Source organism: Dermacentor albipictus, unplaced genomic scaffold (genome assembly GCF_038994185.2).
Source record: "Dermacentor albipictus isolate Rhodes 1998 colony unplaced genomic scaffold, USDA_Dalb.pri_finalv2 scaffold_15, whole genome shotgun sequence".
NCBI classification, from domain to species: Eukaryota; Metazoa; Arthropoda; class Arachnida; order Ixodida; family Ixodidae; genus Dermacentor; species Dermacentor albipictus.
Window position 1 is genome coordinate 9,130,444 of NW_027225569.1, and position 17,231 is coordinate 9,147,674.

The following is a 17,231-nucleotide window of genomic DNA, read 5'->3' on the forward strand; positions in this document are numbered from 1 at the left end:
CCCGGCGAAAAACCGCCTTGAAACCATGGCGAAAGCCGCGGCCGCCCTGACCTCAATCAAGGCATGGACAACCACCACCAAGGTCCGCCTCAACCATGACAAGACCGAGTGTGTCCTCTTTTCATTCGGCAGGGGGGGCATGGAAAAGAGCAAACCGACCATCAAGATTGACGATAGTAAGAAGGGTCTTAAATTCAAGAATTCTGTCAAGATTCTCGGCGTTTTGGTCGACCGACGATTATCGTTTTTCGACCACGCGGAATACCTGCAACGCAAGGCCGAGACGCTCGCGATGAAGTCTCTCACCTTCATCCGCATGCACGCGTCCCTCGATGCCAAGATCCGCCGGCACCTCTACCGCCAGGTCCTGTTGCCGGCCATCACGTATGCTTCGCCCGTGTGGTGGAGTGCGCAACCCGACTGTCGTCTCCGAGCGCGCGTTAACACGGTGCAGCGCACGCTGCTGCTGGCGCTTACTGGGGCGTACCGCACCGCGCGCACGGAGGCGCTGCAAGTCCTTTTAGACCAACCACCACAGGAGCTCGAACTAGATCGATTAAACACCGAGTTCGACCTCTTCCAACGGCGACGACCCGTCACTTTTGGCCGTTCCAGTTACGCCCCGGCCGAAGTGTTGTGCCCGCGAACTGTTGGCGCGACCACCCTTCGGAGGCGCGAGGCTTCGGCTTCGAGCGCCTAGAAGCACACGAGGCGGCGGGCGCCGCCAGACGTCCGGGCACCCACCTTTACACGGACGGGTCGTTCACGTCCCGGTCGGCTGGAGCCGCAGTGGTAGTGCTGACGCCGCGTGAGCGGATTGTCGCCGTGCGGCGGTACCGGCTGAGCGTCGCGGCTAGCTCGTACTGTGCTGAAGTACTCGCCTTTCAAGAGGCGCTTGACTACATCCTTTCGCATGATCCGGCGCCACCGTTTTATGTCTACTCGGACAGCCTGTCTCTGCTCACGACACTCGAGCGCCCTACCACCAAGGACACCCGGATGCACGCCATCAAACAGAAGCTTCTGCGCCTGGAGAAACGCGCCCCGTTCGTTCTACATCACGTCCCCGCCCACAGGGGCGTGTATGGCAACGAACTGGCCGACATGGCGGCGAACGCGGCGGCATCACGAGGCATTTTGAGGCGCACGCAGTTCACGTTTCGCGTCGTGCGTTCCTCGTTCCACAGAGAGACGACGGCGCGATGGAACGCTCGTTGGTGGGCTGATCACAGGGATACGGCGTTATTTCAGTGGGTCCCTGTGACGTTCTGCATCCCGCGTTTCTTTCCGCCGTCGCGTCGATTGACTACCCTGTTTCCGTATTACTTCGCCCGCTTTGGACTGCAGAGCGCACCGACCTGTCCCTGCGGAAGGAAGTGCGAGAGCGTCGCACACTTCCTCACTGAGTGCATCTTGACGCGCGAAGTCACGGACGAGATAAAACAGTGTGCCATGCAACCACTAACGCCGCAGGTGTATCCTCTGCTGCTACGAAGCGCGCGAATACGGGCGCTATTAGAACGACTTGCACGAGCGCTCGTGCAAGTGTCTGGCCGGCCGGTTCCATCGGGCTCTTGATTTTCGCTGCAAAACAAGGTATTTCACATTCGGCATCTCTAAATTTTAGCAGGGGTTCTTTTTAAACGTGCAGGGACTCGATTCGGCGCAAAAACCGGGCGGGGTAGGGCTTTATTTTCGGTTTACGAGTGAATCCTTGATCGGCCGGCCACCGGGCACAATATGGCTAGGGCTCATACCCTTTGAGCCCCGGCCATGCCCCACACACGCAAGAGCAAGCCCGCGTCGCCGTCCCGCTCGCCCCCGCGGCCCTCGGCCGCCGGGGGTTCGCCCCGCTCGCGGGACTCCGAGTTTTCCGAGGACGGCGACGCGCTTGTTGCGCGTTTCAGTGCCCTCGTGGACCAGCTCCACGTCACCGCGGAGGAGAACCGGCCCCCGGCCGGCGATGGCGAGGAGGACGACGTCCAATCCTCCGTTTCGGAGGCCACGGCCGTGGCCGCGGCGCGACCGGCGGGCCCTGCGGGCGGTGCCTAGCGGCGGTGCCAGGACATCCAGGCCGAGCTGCTCGCCTTCTGCTCGGCGCCTGCGAACAAGGTGCCGGTGGACGCTCGCGTCTTCGTCATGCGCAAGGTGTCCGAGCTGGTCGCCCTGTGCTCCGGCCTGATGTCCGAGGCGGCCGCGGAGCGTGGCGCGGTTGCGGCCCTGCGGGGCCAGCTCGCTGAGGTGCGCCGGGAAATGGCCGCGGTGCAGCGAAGGGCGGGCGTCGCCGAGTGCAGGCTGGAGGGCCTTGTCGGGGCCGCGACTGACCCTGCGTGTGCCGGCCTTCCTGGCGCCGGGTTTGCGGCGGCGGTTGGCGCCGCGGCGTCGGAGGCCGGGCGCCTGTCGTCTGTTGGCGCCGCGGGCGCGTACGCTTCGGGCGCCGGGCCGATGGCGCCCGGTGCGGCGAGTTACGCCGCCGCCCTGCGGTCGGGCGGCTTCCTCGATGCCGGCGGGGCGCCGGTTGCGCCCGGAGGCGCGGCCCGGGGGCCCGCGCTACCCCTGCACGACCACGTCTGTTTCCTGACGCCGACGGCGCAGACGACCGCGCCGGCGAGGGATGTCGTCCGCCTCCTCAAGGCGAACATCGATCCTGCGGCCAAGGGTATCAAGGACGTGTCCCTCCGACACACACGGTACGGCGTTACGGTTTTTTTCGGACATAAAGCAGTCCATCGACAATTTACACAAGGCCATTCAGGAAAATGCAGTCACTAGAGCCGCGCTAATCGTCCGGGTTGCGGAAAAGCGTAATCCGCATGTGCGTTTTTCGGGCGTGGACCCTGACGTCGCGCCTCAGGATTTTATTGAGAGGCTCAACGACCGCAACCCGGGCCTTAACCTCGACCCCGCCAAATGTAGGGTGCGCGTGACCTTTAAAGAACGGTCGGGCACCAACGCCTATATTGCGGAGGTTGATCCGCCGGCTTTTCGCGCTCTTCTCAGTCGTCAACGCCTCTCCGTAGGCTGGACTATGGTGCGTGCCAACGAGGACCTTCACGTCACCACGTGCACCTTTTGTGCCACGTATGGTCACGGCCGCACCACGTGTCCAGTTCGCGCCGACGCTGCGAAAGCAGTCTGCATGCGGTGCGCGGGCAATCACCTGGGCGACACATGCCAGGTGCGCATGGGAGACGAGGCCGTGCGCTGCGCGGAGTGCGATCGGGCCGGTTTATCGTCTGCGCACCCTGCAGGATTCCCGCAGTGCCCCATCCTGATGGAGAGGGTGGCGCGGCTGCGCGCGCGCACTAACTATGGCGGACAGTAGCACGACAAGCGCTGCGGGAAGGGGGGGCGGAGCGCGCGTGGGGGAGAGGGGTGGCGCGGCGGCAGTGGGCGGGCGGCCCGGCGGGGCTAGCGCCCGTCGGGCCGCGGCGCACGCGGACACGGCGGTCAGCGTCGCGTTCATTCAATTAAACCTCGATCATGCCAGACTGGCCTCACACCACTTGGTCGATCGCATGTCGGAGACGGGCGCCTCTCTGGCGGCCGTATCCGACCCGTATAGGCCCGGGGGCAAGCTACCTCGTATGCCGCCGGAGTTCACCGTGTATGCCATCGACAGGGATCCGGCGGCGGTGGTGGTTACGCGACGACCGCCATACGACGTCTCCCCCCTTTTACTTTCCAAACTGGTCGTGGCCGTTTACTGTGAGGCACGCGATTTTCAATTCGTGTTTATCTCTGCATACGCGCCGCCACACCGACCGATGGACGACACCTTTCGCCGCATCGAAGAGGCTATGGCGAAGGCCCGCACGCCTAACATCGTCGTCGCGGGCGACTTCAACGCGAAGCACCCGGCGTGGGGCCCCTGTGCGGGGGATGAACGCGGCGCCCGCCTCATTGCGTTTGCCGGGGCGAACCGCCTCGTCGTCCTCAACGATCCCCAGTCGCCGCCAACGTACGAAACGCGCTACGCGGCCAGCTGGCTTGATGTCACGCTGGCGACGCCGGCCCTCGTCGCGGCTGGGTTCGATTGGACCGTTCGCGAGGACATCACGTTCTCAGAACACAAGAACGTTGCGGTTCGTATCGGCGCTTTTCGCGACGGCCGTCCTCGCCGTCTCACCCGCTATGCGCGGGAGGAATTGTTGACCGCCCTCTCAAGCGAGCCGTGGTTCGCGCGGGTTTCGGGGGCTACCCTGCATTCGCCTGGCGCCCTCGACGAGATCCTTGCCGGGTTCCAGCGCCTCTTTGACCGGTTTTGCCGGGCCAACCTCCGCCCTGTCAAGGGCCCGGGGAGGCCATGGTGGAACCCGGCGCTGGCGCGGGAGAGACGCGCCGTGAACGCGTTGCGGCGCAGATACCAGCGCTGCGCGGCGGACGATTTGCGGGCGGATTTTCGCACGGCGTACAGCAGGGCCCTCGCAGTTTTTCGCTGCCACGTTCGCGCGGCCAAGGCCTCGCACCTCCGCGGGTGGTATACTAGTTGTACGCGACGCTCCATCTTTTCCGCCGCGTATCGGGAAGCGTTCGACAGGGTGCGCCCGCGTCAGGGTGCAGGGTATACGCCTACAACCTGCAGGGTGTAGACACTTGCACGAGCGCTCGTGCAAGTGTCTGGCTGGCCGGCTGCGTCGGGCTCCGCGATTTCCCACGAAAAACCAGGTATTTCCTATTCGGTATGTCCAAATTGTAGCTGGGGTTGTTTTTAAGCGCGCGGGGATCGTATTCGACTCAAAAACCGCGGCAAAAAAGGGTTCAATTTGCGATTTTCCGCGACTGCCTTGTTCCCGGGTATTGAGCCCAATATGGCGTGGGCTCATGCCCGCTGAGCGCCGGCCATGCCCAGAACGCGCAAGGGCACGAACGCGTCGCCGTCTCGCTCCCCCCCGCGGCCCTCGGCCGCTGGGGAGTCGCCCCGCTCGCGGGGACCCGATTTATCGGAGGACGGCGACGCGGCGGTCGCTCGCTTTTCGGCTCTTGTTGATCGGATGCAGGCCGCTGAAGACGATCAACCCCCGGCCGCCGATGACGACAGGGACGAGGTGATGTCCGAGGCCTCGGCGAAAACCGCTGTCACGGCCGTGGAGGCAGCGGACCCTAACGCGACCCTGCTCCAGTCGATGAAGGACATGGAGGCCATCGAATGCGCGGTCCTCGAGTTCGCGTTCTTGCCGACCAACCGAGTCCCCACGGAGGCGCGCACCTTCTTCGCGACCAAGATCGTGGAGTCGTACGCCGTCTGCTCGCGCGTGACGTGCGAGGCGTCCAGGCAGTCTGCACTGGCCTCCTTACTGCGGAGGCAGCTCGCCGAGGCGCGGCGGGAGGCGGCCGAGTTGCGGGAGCGCCTGGCGGTCGCCGAGGCCCGGCTGGGCGGTCTCGTGGTCTCGGTGGACGGCCTGGAGCGTGGTGGCCGTGGTCCTGCCGTGCTCGCGGGCGGCGTTTCTGCGCCCTCGGCCGCTGGCGGCTCGGCGGGTTCGCCCGCCGGCCGCATGGATTACGCGGCTGCTCTGCGGACGGGCCTTGCGCCCTCTGCTGGCGCGGCCCGCGGCGGACCCGGTGCTGTTGCGGCGGCGGCCGCCGCGGCGGGGAGGCCCGGCGCCCTGCACAAACACGTCGCCTTCTTGACGCCTGTTTCGACGACCGCGACGCCGGCGAGGGACGTGCTTCGCCTCCTCAAGTCGAAAGTGGACCCGCGAGCCCAAAATATCCGGGACGTCACGCTGCATCACACTCGGTACGGACTGACCGTGTTTACGGATAATGATCAATCGTTAGCCAACCTCGAACAGGCTATAGCCGCCGACCCAGCCACGCGCGCGTCTATCTTCATGCGCGTCGCGCCGCCTCGCAACCCCTGGGTCAAGTTCACGGGTGTCGACCCCGACATCGGCCCGGATGACTTCCTGCGCACGCTGAACGAGTGTAATGAGGGTTTAGATCTCGACCTCGACAGGTGCAAGGTCCGCGTGACGTTCGGGGAACGGGCGGGCGCGCGGTCGTACGTGGCAGAACTCGACGCGGACGGGTTTAGGCGGGTCATGTCGCGGCCGCGGCTCACGGTGGGGTGGACGTCGGTGCGCGCGCGCGAAGACCTACACGTGCCCACCTGTACGTTTTGCGCGACGTATGGGCACGGGCGCACGACGTGTCCTCACAAGGCGGACCCGACTAAGGCGCGCTGCCTGAAGTGCGGCTCCAACCACCTCGCCGCCACGTGTAGAGTGAAGATGAGGGACGCCGAGGTGCACTGCACGGAGTGTGATAGGGCGGGCCTCGGCGACGCGTCCCACCCGACCGGCTTCCCGGCGTGTCCCGTGCTCGTTGAAAAGGTGGCGCGCCTCCGCGCGCGCACCAATTACGGCGACCCGCCGTACACTCTAAGCCAAAAAGGACTAAAACGGGTATGGCTGTTAGTCTCTTGGGGGACTAAATGACCTGCCACACATTTTGAACCAATTTTGGACTAACTGCGGGAGCAAATGCAGCGGCCTAACTGGGGGAGCAACTACGGCAGACTAAAAGTGAGGGCAACTTTTAGACCCTCCCAGTTAGTCCCTAGAGGATCAACGGTTAGTCTGTTAAAGTTAGTCTACAGGAGTAACTGCAGGAGCAACTTTTAGTCCCTCCCAGTTAGTCCCTAGAGGACCAACAGTTAGTCTGTTAAGGTTAGTCCACAGGGAGTAACTGCAGGAGCAACTTTTAGTCCCTCCCAGTTAGTCCCTAAAGGACCAACAGTTAGTCTGTTAAGGTTAGTCCACAGGGAGTAACTGCAGGAGCAACTTTTAGTCCTTCCCAGTTAGTCCCTAGAGGACCAATGGTTAGTCTGTTCAGGTTAGTCCACAGGGAGTAACTGCAGGAGCAACTTTTAAGCCAGGGAGGACCGTTGGTTGGGCTGGTTAAGTTAGCCCAGAGAGTCCTTGGTATACAGTAATGACATATAGATACAGAAGATTTAAAAAAAATTGACTGAAAATATGCAGCAGTTCAAACAAAATAAAACAACTCCAAAGTATACAGCAGATGAAACGTGTCATAGCCAGAGTAAAATCATGAAAATGAAATTAAGTCAGGAGCAGTCACAGTCAAATATAAGTTAGAAGCACTCTACAACCCCCGAATGCAGAGATCTAACTTGGCTCGAACTTGACTTCTGGCAGTCTCAAGACAGCTTCGCCGCGCGTCGTAAATCGTGCTTGATCTTGCGGACGACTTGGGAACGACTTGGCTGCGTCGAAGTCCGCTCAAGTTTGAAGTCTGCTCCCGGGCTAGCTTGAAACTGACTTCGTGTGTTATTCCAACATGGCAGCCTCCCGAACGGACGTCGCGCGGAAGTTAGCTGCTTTCGAGTTTGCTTGCTACGCCCTGGATACAGCATTTTCAGAGGCGCAGCCCTTGCCGAAAATTCCGCGGCTTGTATCCTACGTGACCGAGGGAATTCGATGGAGCTGTACGACGACGAACAATTCCTCGGTCGCTACAGATTCACGAAGAACGCCGTGCGACTTCTCGCTACGTTGCCTATCCGGGTAAGCGGGGACAATAGAGGACCGACTGTGTGCCCCCCATGCTGCAGTTGCTGATGCTTGTGATGTTTTACGGCGCTGGCACGTTTCAAACAGTCACCGGAGGTCGGGTCCGCATTCCTCAGTGAACAGTGTGCCGCGCACTTGGAAAGGTGACTCTGCTCATCGCGAAGCACCCGCGCCCGACGCTGGTGCGCTTCCCGCAGTCGCGGAAAGATTGATTGCGAGCGTATTTTCTCATCTCCGATGACTACACATAATAAAAAGTAGCCCAAATAAGTCAGTCATGCAGAACATGTGCGCTTACCAGTTTTGTGGCGCTTTCCCTTTTCTTCCGCAGCTTCCTCTTTCCGCTTTTGCTTCAGGTTGATCCAGCATTTTTTCAGTTGCAGGTGATCGCGCCGCGTAATCCCGTGGTTGGCATCCAAATGTTTTGCTATTTCTTTCCATGTCTGATTCTTCTTGGTCAACGACGCGACGTAAGTTTTCTTGCATTCCACAATATGCTTGTAGCCGTTCAGGAGTGTCGTCGGCAGGCTCCTTTCGTCTTCTTTAAAACGGGCTGCCGTCTTGCGTTGCGGTGCATTCTCTTAGGAGGAGACCGTACGTGAGTGCGACATTTCAGCGTCAAAGCCTGTTGACAGAACAGCAATTTCGTACCAAATGCGGCACGCGGCCGTCGCGCGAGCCCCACAACTTGTTTTCCTAACAGACGACACTTTCCTAGCAGACGACACGCACTGCCAATTTGCGATGTCTACGACCGTGCCGCACTCTCCCTCTCGTTGTTCTCGACAAACCCTCCATGCGAAGCAGACAAATCGTTTGCACGTGTCATTTTATTTATTTATTTTGTTTTTTATCGGGTGTTGTCACCCATATGGGTCCGGGCAGGGGACTCAACGGCGCTCGGTACTCTTTGTTCGCAGCACATGTTGCAGTTTTTTTCTTGTTTGTGACTCCGGCCTAGTGCGTTCGAATAGGTTGGCTTTTTCTTCAAAGGGTCACGTAGCCCTAGCAGAACACGGGCCGTCGCCTTCCTCCTGGAAAGCCTATAGGCGAAAAGGGACGCGCGAGCTCCCTCAGAAACCGACCGTATGCCTCGTCTCGGCCTCTTGTATCCGGTTGCCGGCCCAGACGGCGCATGAACGCCTTGCGGCAATCGAGACCAAAGGCCGTTTAAAGACCACCATACGAACCAACCATTTCGTTCGCTTCTCTACGGCAACAAACATGCAACAAGACCTCTGAGTTAAAGATAAACTAAAACCAAAATAAATGTGACGATAAAATTGATTTGCACTCAAATACACTGTCGCCTAAAAGTGTAGCGGCGACTTGAAAAGATGGTGAAACCTGCAACTCAAAAAGCGCGCCAAAACGCCGAAACTTGAAGACCACTTAAATCCGCCGGGAACGCGCGCGTTCCGCAAGCAACACTGCCCATCGCAGCGGCGGACGTAGCCAGATAGAATAAGTTTACGCAAACTATACTTCAGCACTTATGCCCTGGTGGAAATTTGGAAAGATACATACTTTTTTGCTGTACAACGTGCCTTACGCTAATAAATTTATTGTTAACCTCGAACACAGACGAGCAACCTGCTTTTGTATTGAAGCACAGTCTTGACTTGACGAAGCAAGTCAGCTTGAGCGTCTATGAAACGCGAAAGCCGACTTGGGCGTTTTGAAGTCCGCCTCTTGCTTCGGGCCGACTTCGTCAAGTCAAGTCCAAGCCCGATCCAAGTTAGATGTCTGCATTCGGGGATTAGTGTCTCTTTAATATCCTGGTGAGATGCGCAAACTTAGGGCACCTTGAGTGAATTTAATTTACTTCGTTGAGTGTCACTTCAGCAGCAGGGTGCTAGGTGGCAAACCAAAGTGCCATTCAGGTATACTGAAAATGATCCTACAGTGAAATCCTAATATAATAAACTTCAGGGGACTACAATAAATTGTTCGTTAAAATGAAAGGTCATTATAGCAAAAGCCCCCGAATTAACAATTCCGTGCATTAAGCCATCAGTGTGTTAAGTTTTGACTGTGTGGGCCATCCACAAAAACTTTGGAGTTGGTCCTCTGCCTATTCTGTTGCTATTTTCCATTGACTCGGCCACCATGTACCACCAAAGCACCGGGGCGCACATGAAAGAGACGCTGTCGACAAAAACACAGACAAGCTCCCAGACGCCTTCAAAGCACAATGTTATTTTTTCTTCTTTTCTTTTTTGTCACTTTCATTGCCGCATGCGGTCACAAAACCTATTATGTCGTCACCTCCAGAAAGAACAAAATAAAAATTTGTGGTCTCCTCGCTACGCTCACGGCGCGCACGCTGCGATTCCGCGCGCGCCGGACGACCACCGCGGGTTCGAGCACTCCGAGGCGCCATGCGTGCAGGGCACCGCGTCCGCGCCTGCTCCGGCCCGCTCCTTGTGCCGACGCGCAGCTGCGCGCGTACGCGCCCCGCCGGCCCCAGCTTAGGGGGAAGGCGAGACCGCGCGCGCAGCAAGGGAGACCCTAGGCAAAGCTCTCGAGAAGCCAGAAAGTACATTTATTAAACTGGGAGTCAATACAAACATCAATTTTAACGTCCCGTCCGAATCTGAAGCTAGTTACACAAAACATGGCCGAATGGTCGCCGGTGGCCACTAACGGCGCACCGCGGCAGAGAGAGAACAAAGAAACGAGGAACAAAGAAAAAAGAACCCCAGCAGTAAGAAGTTGCCTATCCTTCGGTCAGCGCCTGCCATCGCGCGCCCCACAGCAGAGAAAAGGGAAATAGAAAGAAACGACAGACGAACAGACGGGGCCACGATCGGCAGACGCTGCCTCAAGACATCGAGACGACGGAAGAGTGCGCGCGTGCCCGCCGAGGCCAGGACCTCGACGAGCCGAAGTAACCATCGGCCGGCGGCGGACAAAGGGGGCCACCGCCGGCAGAGAGGAACACGTACGCACCTTCAGACGCCCCGATGTGGTCTCCCCGGGACCCGACTTGCGCGCGCTTACCCGGAGTGCACGCAAGCAGGGCCTGAATCCCGCCAAAATGTTAGCCAATGGCGAAAGCCTAGTGACCTTCGTGTGGGCGGGATGACAGCAGAGCGACACTGTTTTATGACCCCTGCCACCCCTTCCAGGCAGGGAGGAGAGGGAGTCAGAGGACTAAATTGTGCCGTTGATCCCCACCGTCGACCGTTACCTTGCAAGGACGAACACTTAGTCCCTCAAATTTGCGCACGACACTTCGCCTCTTCACACGGCACGCACGGTGGATTAACCGTTGATCTAAAGGTCTAACGGCTGCCGTTAGTCCCCTTTTCCCTGTTTTCGGCTTAGAGTGTATATGGCTCACTAGAGGCGAACAGAAATAAAGTTTACTGGGGCGGTACACCTGCCACATAATAATTCGATAGCGCCAGGGCATGCTCGGCGCAACAAACAAGGCGGAAACTTCAGTCCTGGATATTTTTCTTGTTTGAAGGGGCAGAGGTAAACGCGAGGACGGGTTCCAAAAAGGATATTTGTATGGCGTTTTAACGCGATAGCGTTAAGGAGCTCGGGTCGCAGAAAAGCCGGTGTCGTCGGCGTCGGCGTTTGCGGCGTTGACCGTGAGCGATAAATCACGGCAGGCGCTTCATAAATAAAAAGCAACTTCCAAGATTGGCCCGGTGGGAATCGAACCAGGGTCTCCGGAGTGTGAGACGGAGACGCTACCACTCAGCCACGAGTTCGATGCTTCCAAGCGGTGCAAACGCGCCTCTAGTGAATGCGGTGTTGCCTTCGAAACGAGCCGTGGAAAGTTATACTGCGGTGTATATCGGTAATTATGAACATGTAACGTACAGAAGTCACAATTACACGAGTTGCGAAGTGCGTTTCCACTGCTTCTGCGCTTTTTATTAGAGTGCGTGATGGGACTGCTGTGTGAAAAGTGCTGCCGCGTCCAGTTCGCCGTGTATGGCTAACTAGAGACCAACAGAAGTAAAGTTTACTCAGGCGGTACTACCGCCACATCATAATTGAATAGCGCCAGTGCAAGCTGAGGCCAACAAACGCAGCGGAAACTTCAGTGCTGGATATTTTTCATGTTTGAAGTGGCAGAGATAAAGGCGAAGGCGGGTTCCAAAAACGATTTTCGTATGGCGTTTTATTAGAGTTCGTGACCGGACTAAGGTCTCAAAAGCGCTGCCGCGTCCAGTTCACCGTTATAGCTCACGAGAGGCCGACAGAAATAAATTTTACTGGGAAGGAATGGTCGCAAACGGCACAATTAAACTTGAACCATGATAAGTCCATTTGCGTCCTTTTTTCTTTCGGCAAGGGCGAAATGGAGAACAGCTTGCCTCCCATAAGGATAGACCGAGAGAACAAAGGCTTGAAGTTCCATAATGCCGTAATGTTACTGGGCGTGATGATCGACCGCCGATTATCCTTTTTCGACCTCGCAGACCATCTTCAACGCAAGGCCGAGACGTTGGTGTTAAAAGCCACGTCATACCTCCAAATGCACGCAGCGCTCACTCCCAAAAACAAGCGCCAATTATATCGGCAAGTTTTACTGCCCGCCGTGACGTATGCGTCGCCCGTGTGGTGGACGGAGGGGCCCGACTGTCGCCTTAAGGCCCGGGTAAATACCCTGCAGCGCACGTTGCTCCTTGCGCTGACCGGGGCGTACCGCACGACACGCACAGAGGCACTTCAGGTCTTGCTCCACCAGCCACCGATTGATTTAGAGCTGGACAGGTTAAATGCCGAGTTTTCCCTATTTCTAATTCGCCGTGAAAGTCGCCGTCCTCTTCGTACACGCATGTACGGGTACGGTTCAACAATCTAATATTTGCTATTGTGGACCTACGCCACTTACCCCCGGCATACGAGCGAGGCGAAGCCCCTCCATATCTGGTCGAAAGGCCCAGCATGCAGTAGGGGCAAGGGCGTGACGTTCAACTAATGTGTTTGTGTCATGTAACAGAAAAGGAAATGGAAAAGAAATAAAAAAACAGTGTTCGCCGTGGTAATCGAACCACTGACTTTCGATTGCCCTCTTAATGCTGCTGGTAGTCCTCTTTCCCTCTCGCCCGGCGCTGCGACGACGATGTAACTTGTCAATAAGACAGACATCGACCTGGCGGACAGCTACCACCTTACTACGGCCTAAGGTCGCATCCGTCGCTACGACGCCCGAGGGACTCTTGAACTCCACCGTGCGGTCGCTAAGAAATATCCGCAGTAGATCCACGAGGTTGCTGGGGCACTGGCGCTGTAGGAAGTAATTCAAGACGAGGGGGTGTCACACGCTGTCAAATGCCCCCTGGAAATCCAGGGAGATCATCGTGACAGGCGTGCCCCTCGCTCTGTAGTTGCCGATGAATTGGCACAGAGATTGTAGCGCCATGACTGCACTTCGACCGTGCGTAATACGGAACTGGTTCGGGTGAGCGTAATTTCCCGCGAGGAGAAAGTAGTGCAGTCGCCCGTACATCAAGCGCTCCAGTACTTTCCCAAGAATGGAAGACATGCAGATGGAGCGGTATGCTTGCGGCGTGTCGGGTGGCTTGCCGGGTTTTGCTATAAATATGCCCCTGCCTTTCCGCCACATCTTGGGGAAGTAGCCCAGGGTAAGCGCCGTGTTAAAAATGTTTAACATGAATCGCTGCTGGGACGTGCAGAACGCGACCACTATGTCTGTCGTCAAGCCGTCAGGACCCGGCGCCCAGCTGTTCACTAGTTTGCCGAGCGTCGCTTCGATCTCGCCGGCGGTGAATTAATGGTCTCGCTCTTGCGATATGTAGGGCCGAGCGCTCTGCTCGCGGATTGCTCTGTGTGTTGGCAGGTCCGTGTCGGCGTCGTCTTTGGCAATCAAGGTGTTTAAAAGCAGCTCGGCCGACTGCAGAACGGTTTCCGTACGACCGCCATCTGGTCTTTGCAACGGCGGCAAAAGCAGTCGTCCTTTGCCTAGCGGCTTCAGTACAATAAACGCACAACGCGCGGACGTCGATGTAAACGATCCGTCTGTGAAGACGTGCGTCCTCGACTCCGACAACCCCCTGTTTCCTTCGGGCACGTCGACTCTCCTCAACGGAAAACCGCGTGCCTCCGAAGGGTGAGCCTTCCATGCGTCGTATGGATAGCGCGTCTCTCTCGTCGGGTGTGAATGTGTGTGCTTAGCACGTCACCACTCTTCGCATCTGGAACAGCGCGAACTCTGCATTGAACCTGTCCAGCTCCAGCCCGATGGGTGGCTGGTTGGCAAGCATTTGATGATGATGATATGTGGTGTTTTGTGGCGCAAGGGCCAGGCTTGGCCAAAGAGCGCCATGACAAGTGGTGATGTTGACGATGTATTGCGGAAGATGTGACTTGGCTGTAAAGTGGCCTAAAAATAGTCGCTGTAGAGTGCGTAAAATCTACTTGCTATAAAATTATGGCGATGACAGATAACGAATACTATGAACATTGAAATCCATCGTAAAAGAATGATGCAGAATAAAAAATATATGAGATTGTAAAATGCCTGGAGCGCTGTTGCCTCGCCAGAGCCCTTGAAACACTAGGGCCTAGAGGCACGTGCTACACGAAAGAACTATCACAGCGCCATCCTCTGAAGAGAGGAGACGCTACGAACATGTGGGGCTAACAACATGCAACACAACATCTTTCAGATAACTTAGGACTGCGTTAGTGTCGAAGAGCGGTTCTGGGCCGAGTAACATTACAGGATGAAGGGGAATATGCTGCCGGTATGCTAACGGAAAATGTTTCTGTCAGATTCGGCTTCCCGACACTCCAGGAGGACATGGAGGACGGTCAGCCTCTCTCCGCATCTCCCACAGGTTGGGGGATCATTTCCAGTGAGTAAAAAATTGTGGGTGCCAAATGTGTGTCCTATTCTTAGACGACAGAATAGGACATCTGTTCGGCGTGATTTTGTAGCAGAGGGCCAGAGCCCTAACTGTGGCTTAATTAGGTGGAGCTTATTATCTGTTTCCGCGTCCCACATGCGTTGCCAGTGGCCGCGCATCCTCCTTCGCAAGAAAGGCCTGAGATCTGTGACAGGCACCTCAGCGGTAAGGTTAACTGCTTGCGATGCGATAGACGTGGCCATCTCGTCCGCCAGAACGTTGCCCTCGATGCTCCTATGGCCAGGCACCCAGCATATAATTATATGCTGCTTAGATACGTACGCTTTACACAAGGCGGTGTAGAGTTCATTAAATACGGGATTTTTATGTTTGCTGAGTGACATTAAGGCCTTCACGACGCTGAGAGAGTCTGTATAGATCGCTGCTTTCGGAAGTTTCGATTTTCTTATGTGCTTTACAGCAGAGAGTAGTGCGTAGGCCTCGGCCGTAAAGATACTTGTTTCCGGATGCAGTACATCGGATTCCGAAAACGATGGGCCGACGGCTGCATATATAGGATACCCCGGCATTTGACTTCGAAGCATCTGTGTAGAACTCTGCGCAGGAGTGCTTGTGCTGGAGCTGTAGGAAATGCATTCGGATTTCGGCCTCTGGAGCGTGCTTTGTAACTTTTATAAAGGATATGTCACATTGTATCACCTGCCACTCCCAAGGAGGTAAGAGCTTGGTTAGGTGCATTAGGCGATGCTCGAGGAGCGGGACATGCATTTCATCGCTAAGCTGCTTCACACGCAGCGAGAAAGGCTGTCTTATGGAGGGACGATTGCTGAAAAGTGTAGCGCACGTCATATCGGTAACGTAGTGAAAACATGGATGTTCAGGATTGCAGCGTACTTTAAGGAAATATGTAAAGCTAATGTGTGATCTCTGTAGGTGAAGAGACAATTCATTCGATTCGGCATATACACTTTCTATCGGGCTTGTTCTGAAAGCGCCAGTTGCTAAGCGGATGCCCAGATGGTGGACAGGATCCAGCATCCTTAGCGCGCTCGGGGCGGTAGAGTTGTACACTACGGCACCATAATCCAATCGTGACCGAATTAGGCTCTTGTAGATATTCATTAGACACTTTCTGTCATTACCCCACGTAGTCTTAGATAGAAGTTTCATTAGGTTCATTGTTTTTAGACATTTTTCTATCAGATATTTAATGTGTGGTATGAAAGTAAGTCTATCGTCAAGTATAATACCTAGGAATTTGTGGTCCTTGTTTACAGGTATTTGGTGTCCACACAGTTCTAAGCAAGGATCCGGGATCAGGCCTCTCTTTCGTGTAAAAAGAACAACAGAACTTTTGTTAGGATTGATTTTAAATCCATTTTTCTCTGCCCATTTTGATACTTTGTTCAAGCCATGCTGTACCTGTCTCTCGCACACTGCGAGGTTACAGGACTTAAAACCTATTTGAATGTCGTCCACATAGACAGAATAGAAAATAGTTGGCGGTAATGAAGCACGAAGCGTGTTCATCTTCACGATAAAGAGCGTGCAGCTAAGCACGCCTCCCTGGGGTACACCAGTTTCTTGTATGAAAGGACGTGACAGTACATTGCCGACTTTTACCCGGAATGTACGATTGGACAAGTAGTTTTCTATTATGTTTAGCATATTGCCATGAATGCCCATTTCTGACAAGTCTCTTAAGATGCCGTAGCGCCACGTTGTGTCATAGGCCTTCTCCATGTCGAGGAATATGGATAAGAAAAACTGCTTGTGTACAAATGCGTCCCGGATATTTGCTTCTACACGTACAAGATGGTCAGTTGTGGAGCGCCCTTCTCGGAAGCCGCACTGATAAGGATCAAGCATTTTGCTCTGTTCAAGGAAAAAGATGAGTCGCCGATTTATCATTTTTTTCAAACACCTTACAAATGCAACTTGTGAGGGCTATTGGGCGGTAACTTGCTACTGAGGAAGGGTCTTTTCCTTGTTTCAAAACAGGGACCACAATGGCTTCCTTCCACGCAATTGGAAGGTACCCTGCATCCCAGATGTGTTGAAAAGTGTGAGTAGTGTGTGAGTAGTCGGCAGGTGAGCCCGTTTTCCGGCCACTTTTCGAAGATTTTCCGCGTCGCCACGTCGGCACGACAGCCAGGCTGGTAGACAAGGCACGGTAGGCCTAAGCGTCAGCGGAGCCCCGATCCGCTGCGTCGGCTTCCGAGATGGAAGTCGTGCAAGTCGACGGGGAGGAAATATCGCCGACGGAGCTCGGAGAACAGCAGGGATGGTGCGAGATCAAGCGTAACACCAAGAAGGCGGCGGGAGACGCCGACCCTGCGACGCACCAGCAAGCCGCGACAGCGTCTTCCAAGAAGGCGGCGTCTATAAAGCAAGCGACGCACTACGTGCGGAAGATCACCATGGCGAGCCGAATGCCCAACCTACCCACGGACGACTACAAGATCATCGTGCGGCCCCGGGACGGCATCAACGTGTCGAAGTACCAGAAGGACCGCGTCCATTGCTGCATACGCAACGCAGCAGGCGTGGGACGCGAGGCAGCTGAGGAGGACAGCGTTTGTCTCAATGAGCGCCAAAACGTGATAGTGGTGAGCACTCCGTCAGAAGATCGCGCTAGACGATACGGCAGCATTTGCAAGCTGCGCATTGGCGACCGCGAGTTCGAAGCAAGCGCCTACAGAGCGGCTCCGGAGAACACATCCAAAGGTGTTATCAGGGGCATATCGCTAGACCAAAAGCCGGCGGACGTCGTGAGAAGTCTCGTGAACCAGCGAAACCCGAACGTCCTGCATGCCAAGCGCATGGGGAACACGAG

General features: G+C 56.3%; 2 protein-coding genes across 6 annotated transcripts in view; both read left to right on the forward strand.

Moving 5' to 3' along the window:
* LOC135914147 (uncharacterized) overlaps positions 1 to 17,231 on the forward strand; it is a 95,000-nt gene that overhangs the window by 24,747 nt on the left and 53,022 nt on the right. For 2 of the 5 annotated variants that reach the window (XM_070528875.1, XM_065446898.1), the window contains exon 1: positions 4,834 to 5,740. The exons of 1 other annotated variant lie outside the window; for it this stretch is intronic. In XM_070528875.1, the coding sequence (XP_070384976.1) occupies positions 4,845 to 5,740 (896 nt within the window). In that variant the 5' untranslated portion in view covers positions 4,834 to 4,844. Of the gene's footprint in view, positions 1 to 1,907; positions 2,691 to 4,833; positions 5,741 to 14,300; positions 14,384 to 17,231 lie in introns of those variants that run through there. 2 more of the 5 variants (XM_070528876.1, XM_070528873.1) reach the window with 2 other exon arrangements.
* Positions 3,519 to 4,592, forward strand: LOC135914118 (uncharacterized). The gene has a single exon (XM_065446875.1). It carries the CDS (start codon positions 3,519 to 3,521, stop codon positions 4,590 to 4,592), a length of 1,074 nt encoding a protein of 357 aa, XP_065302947.1.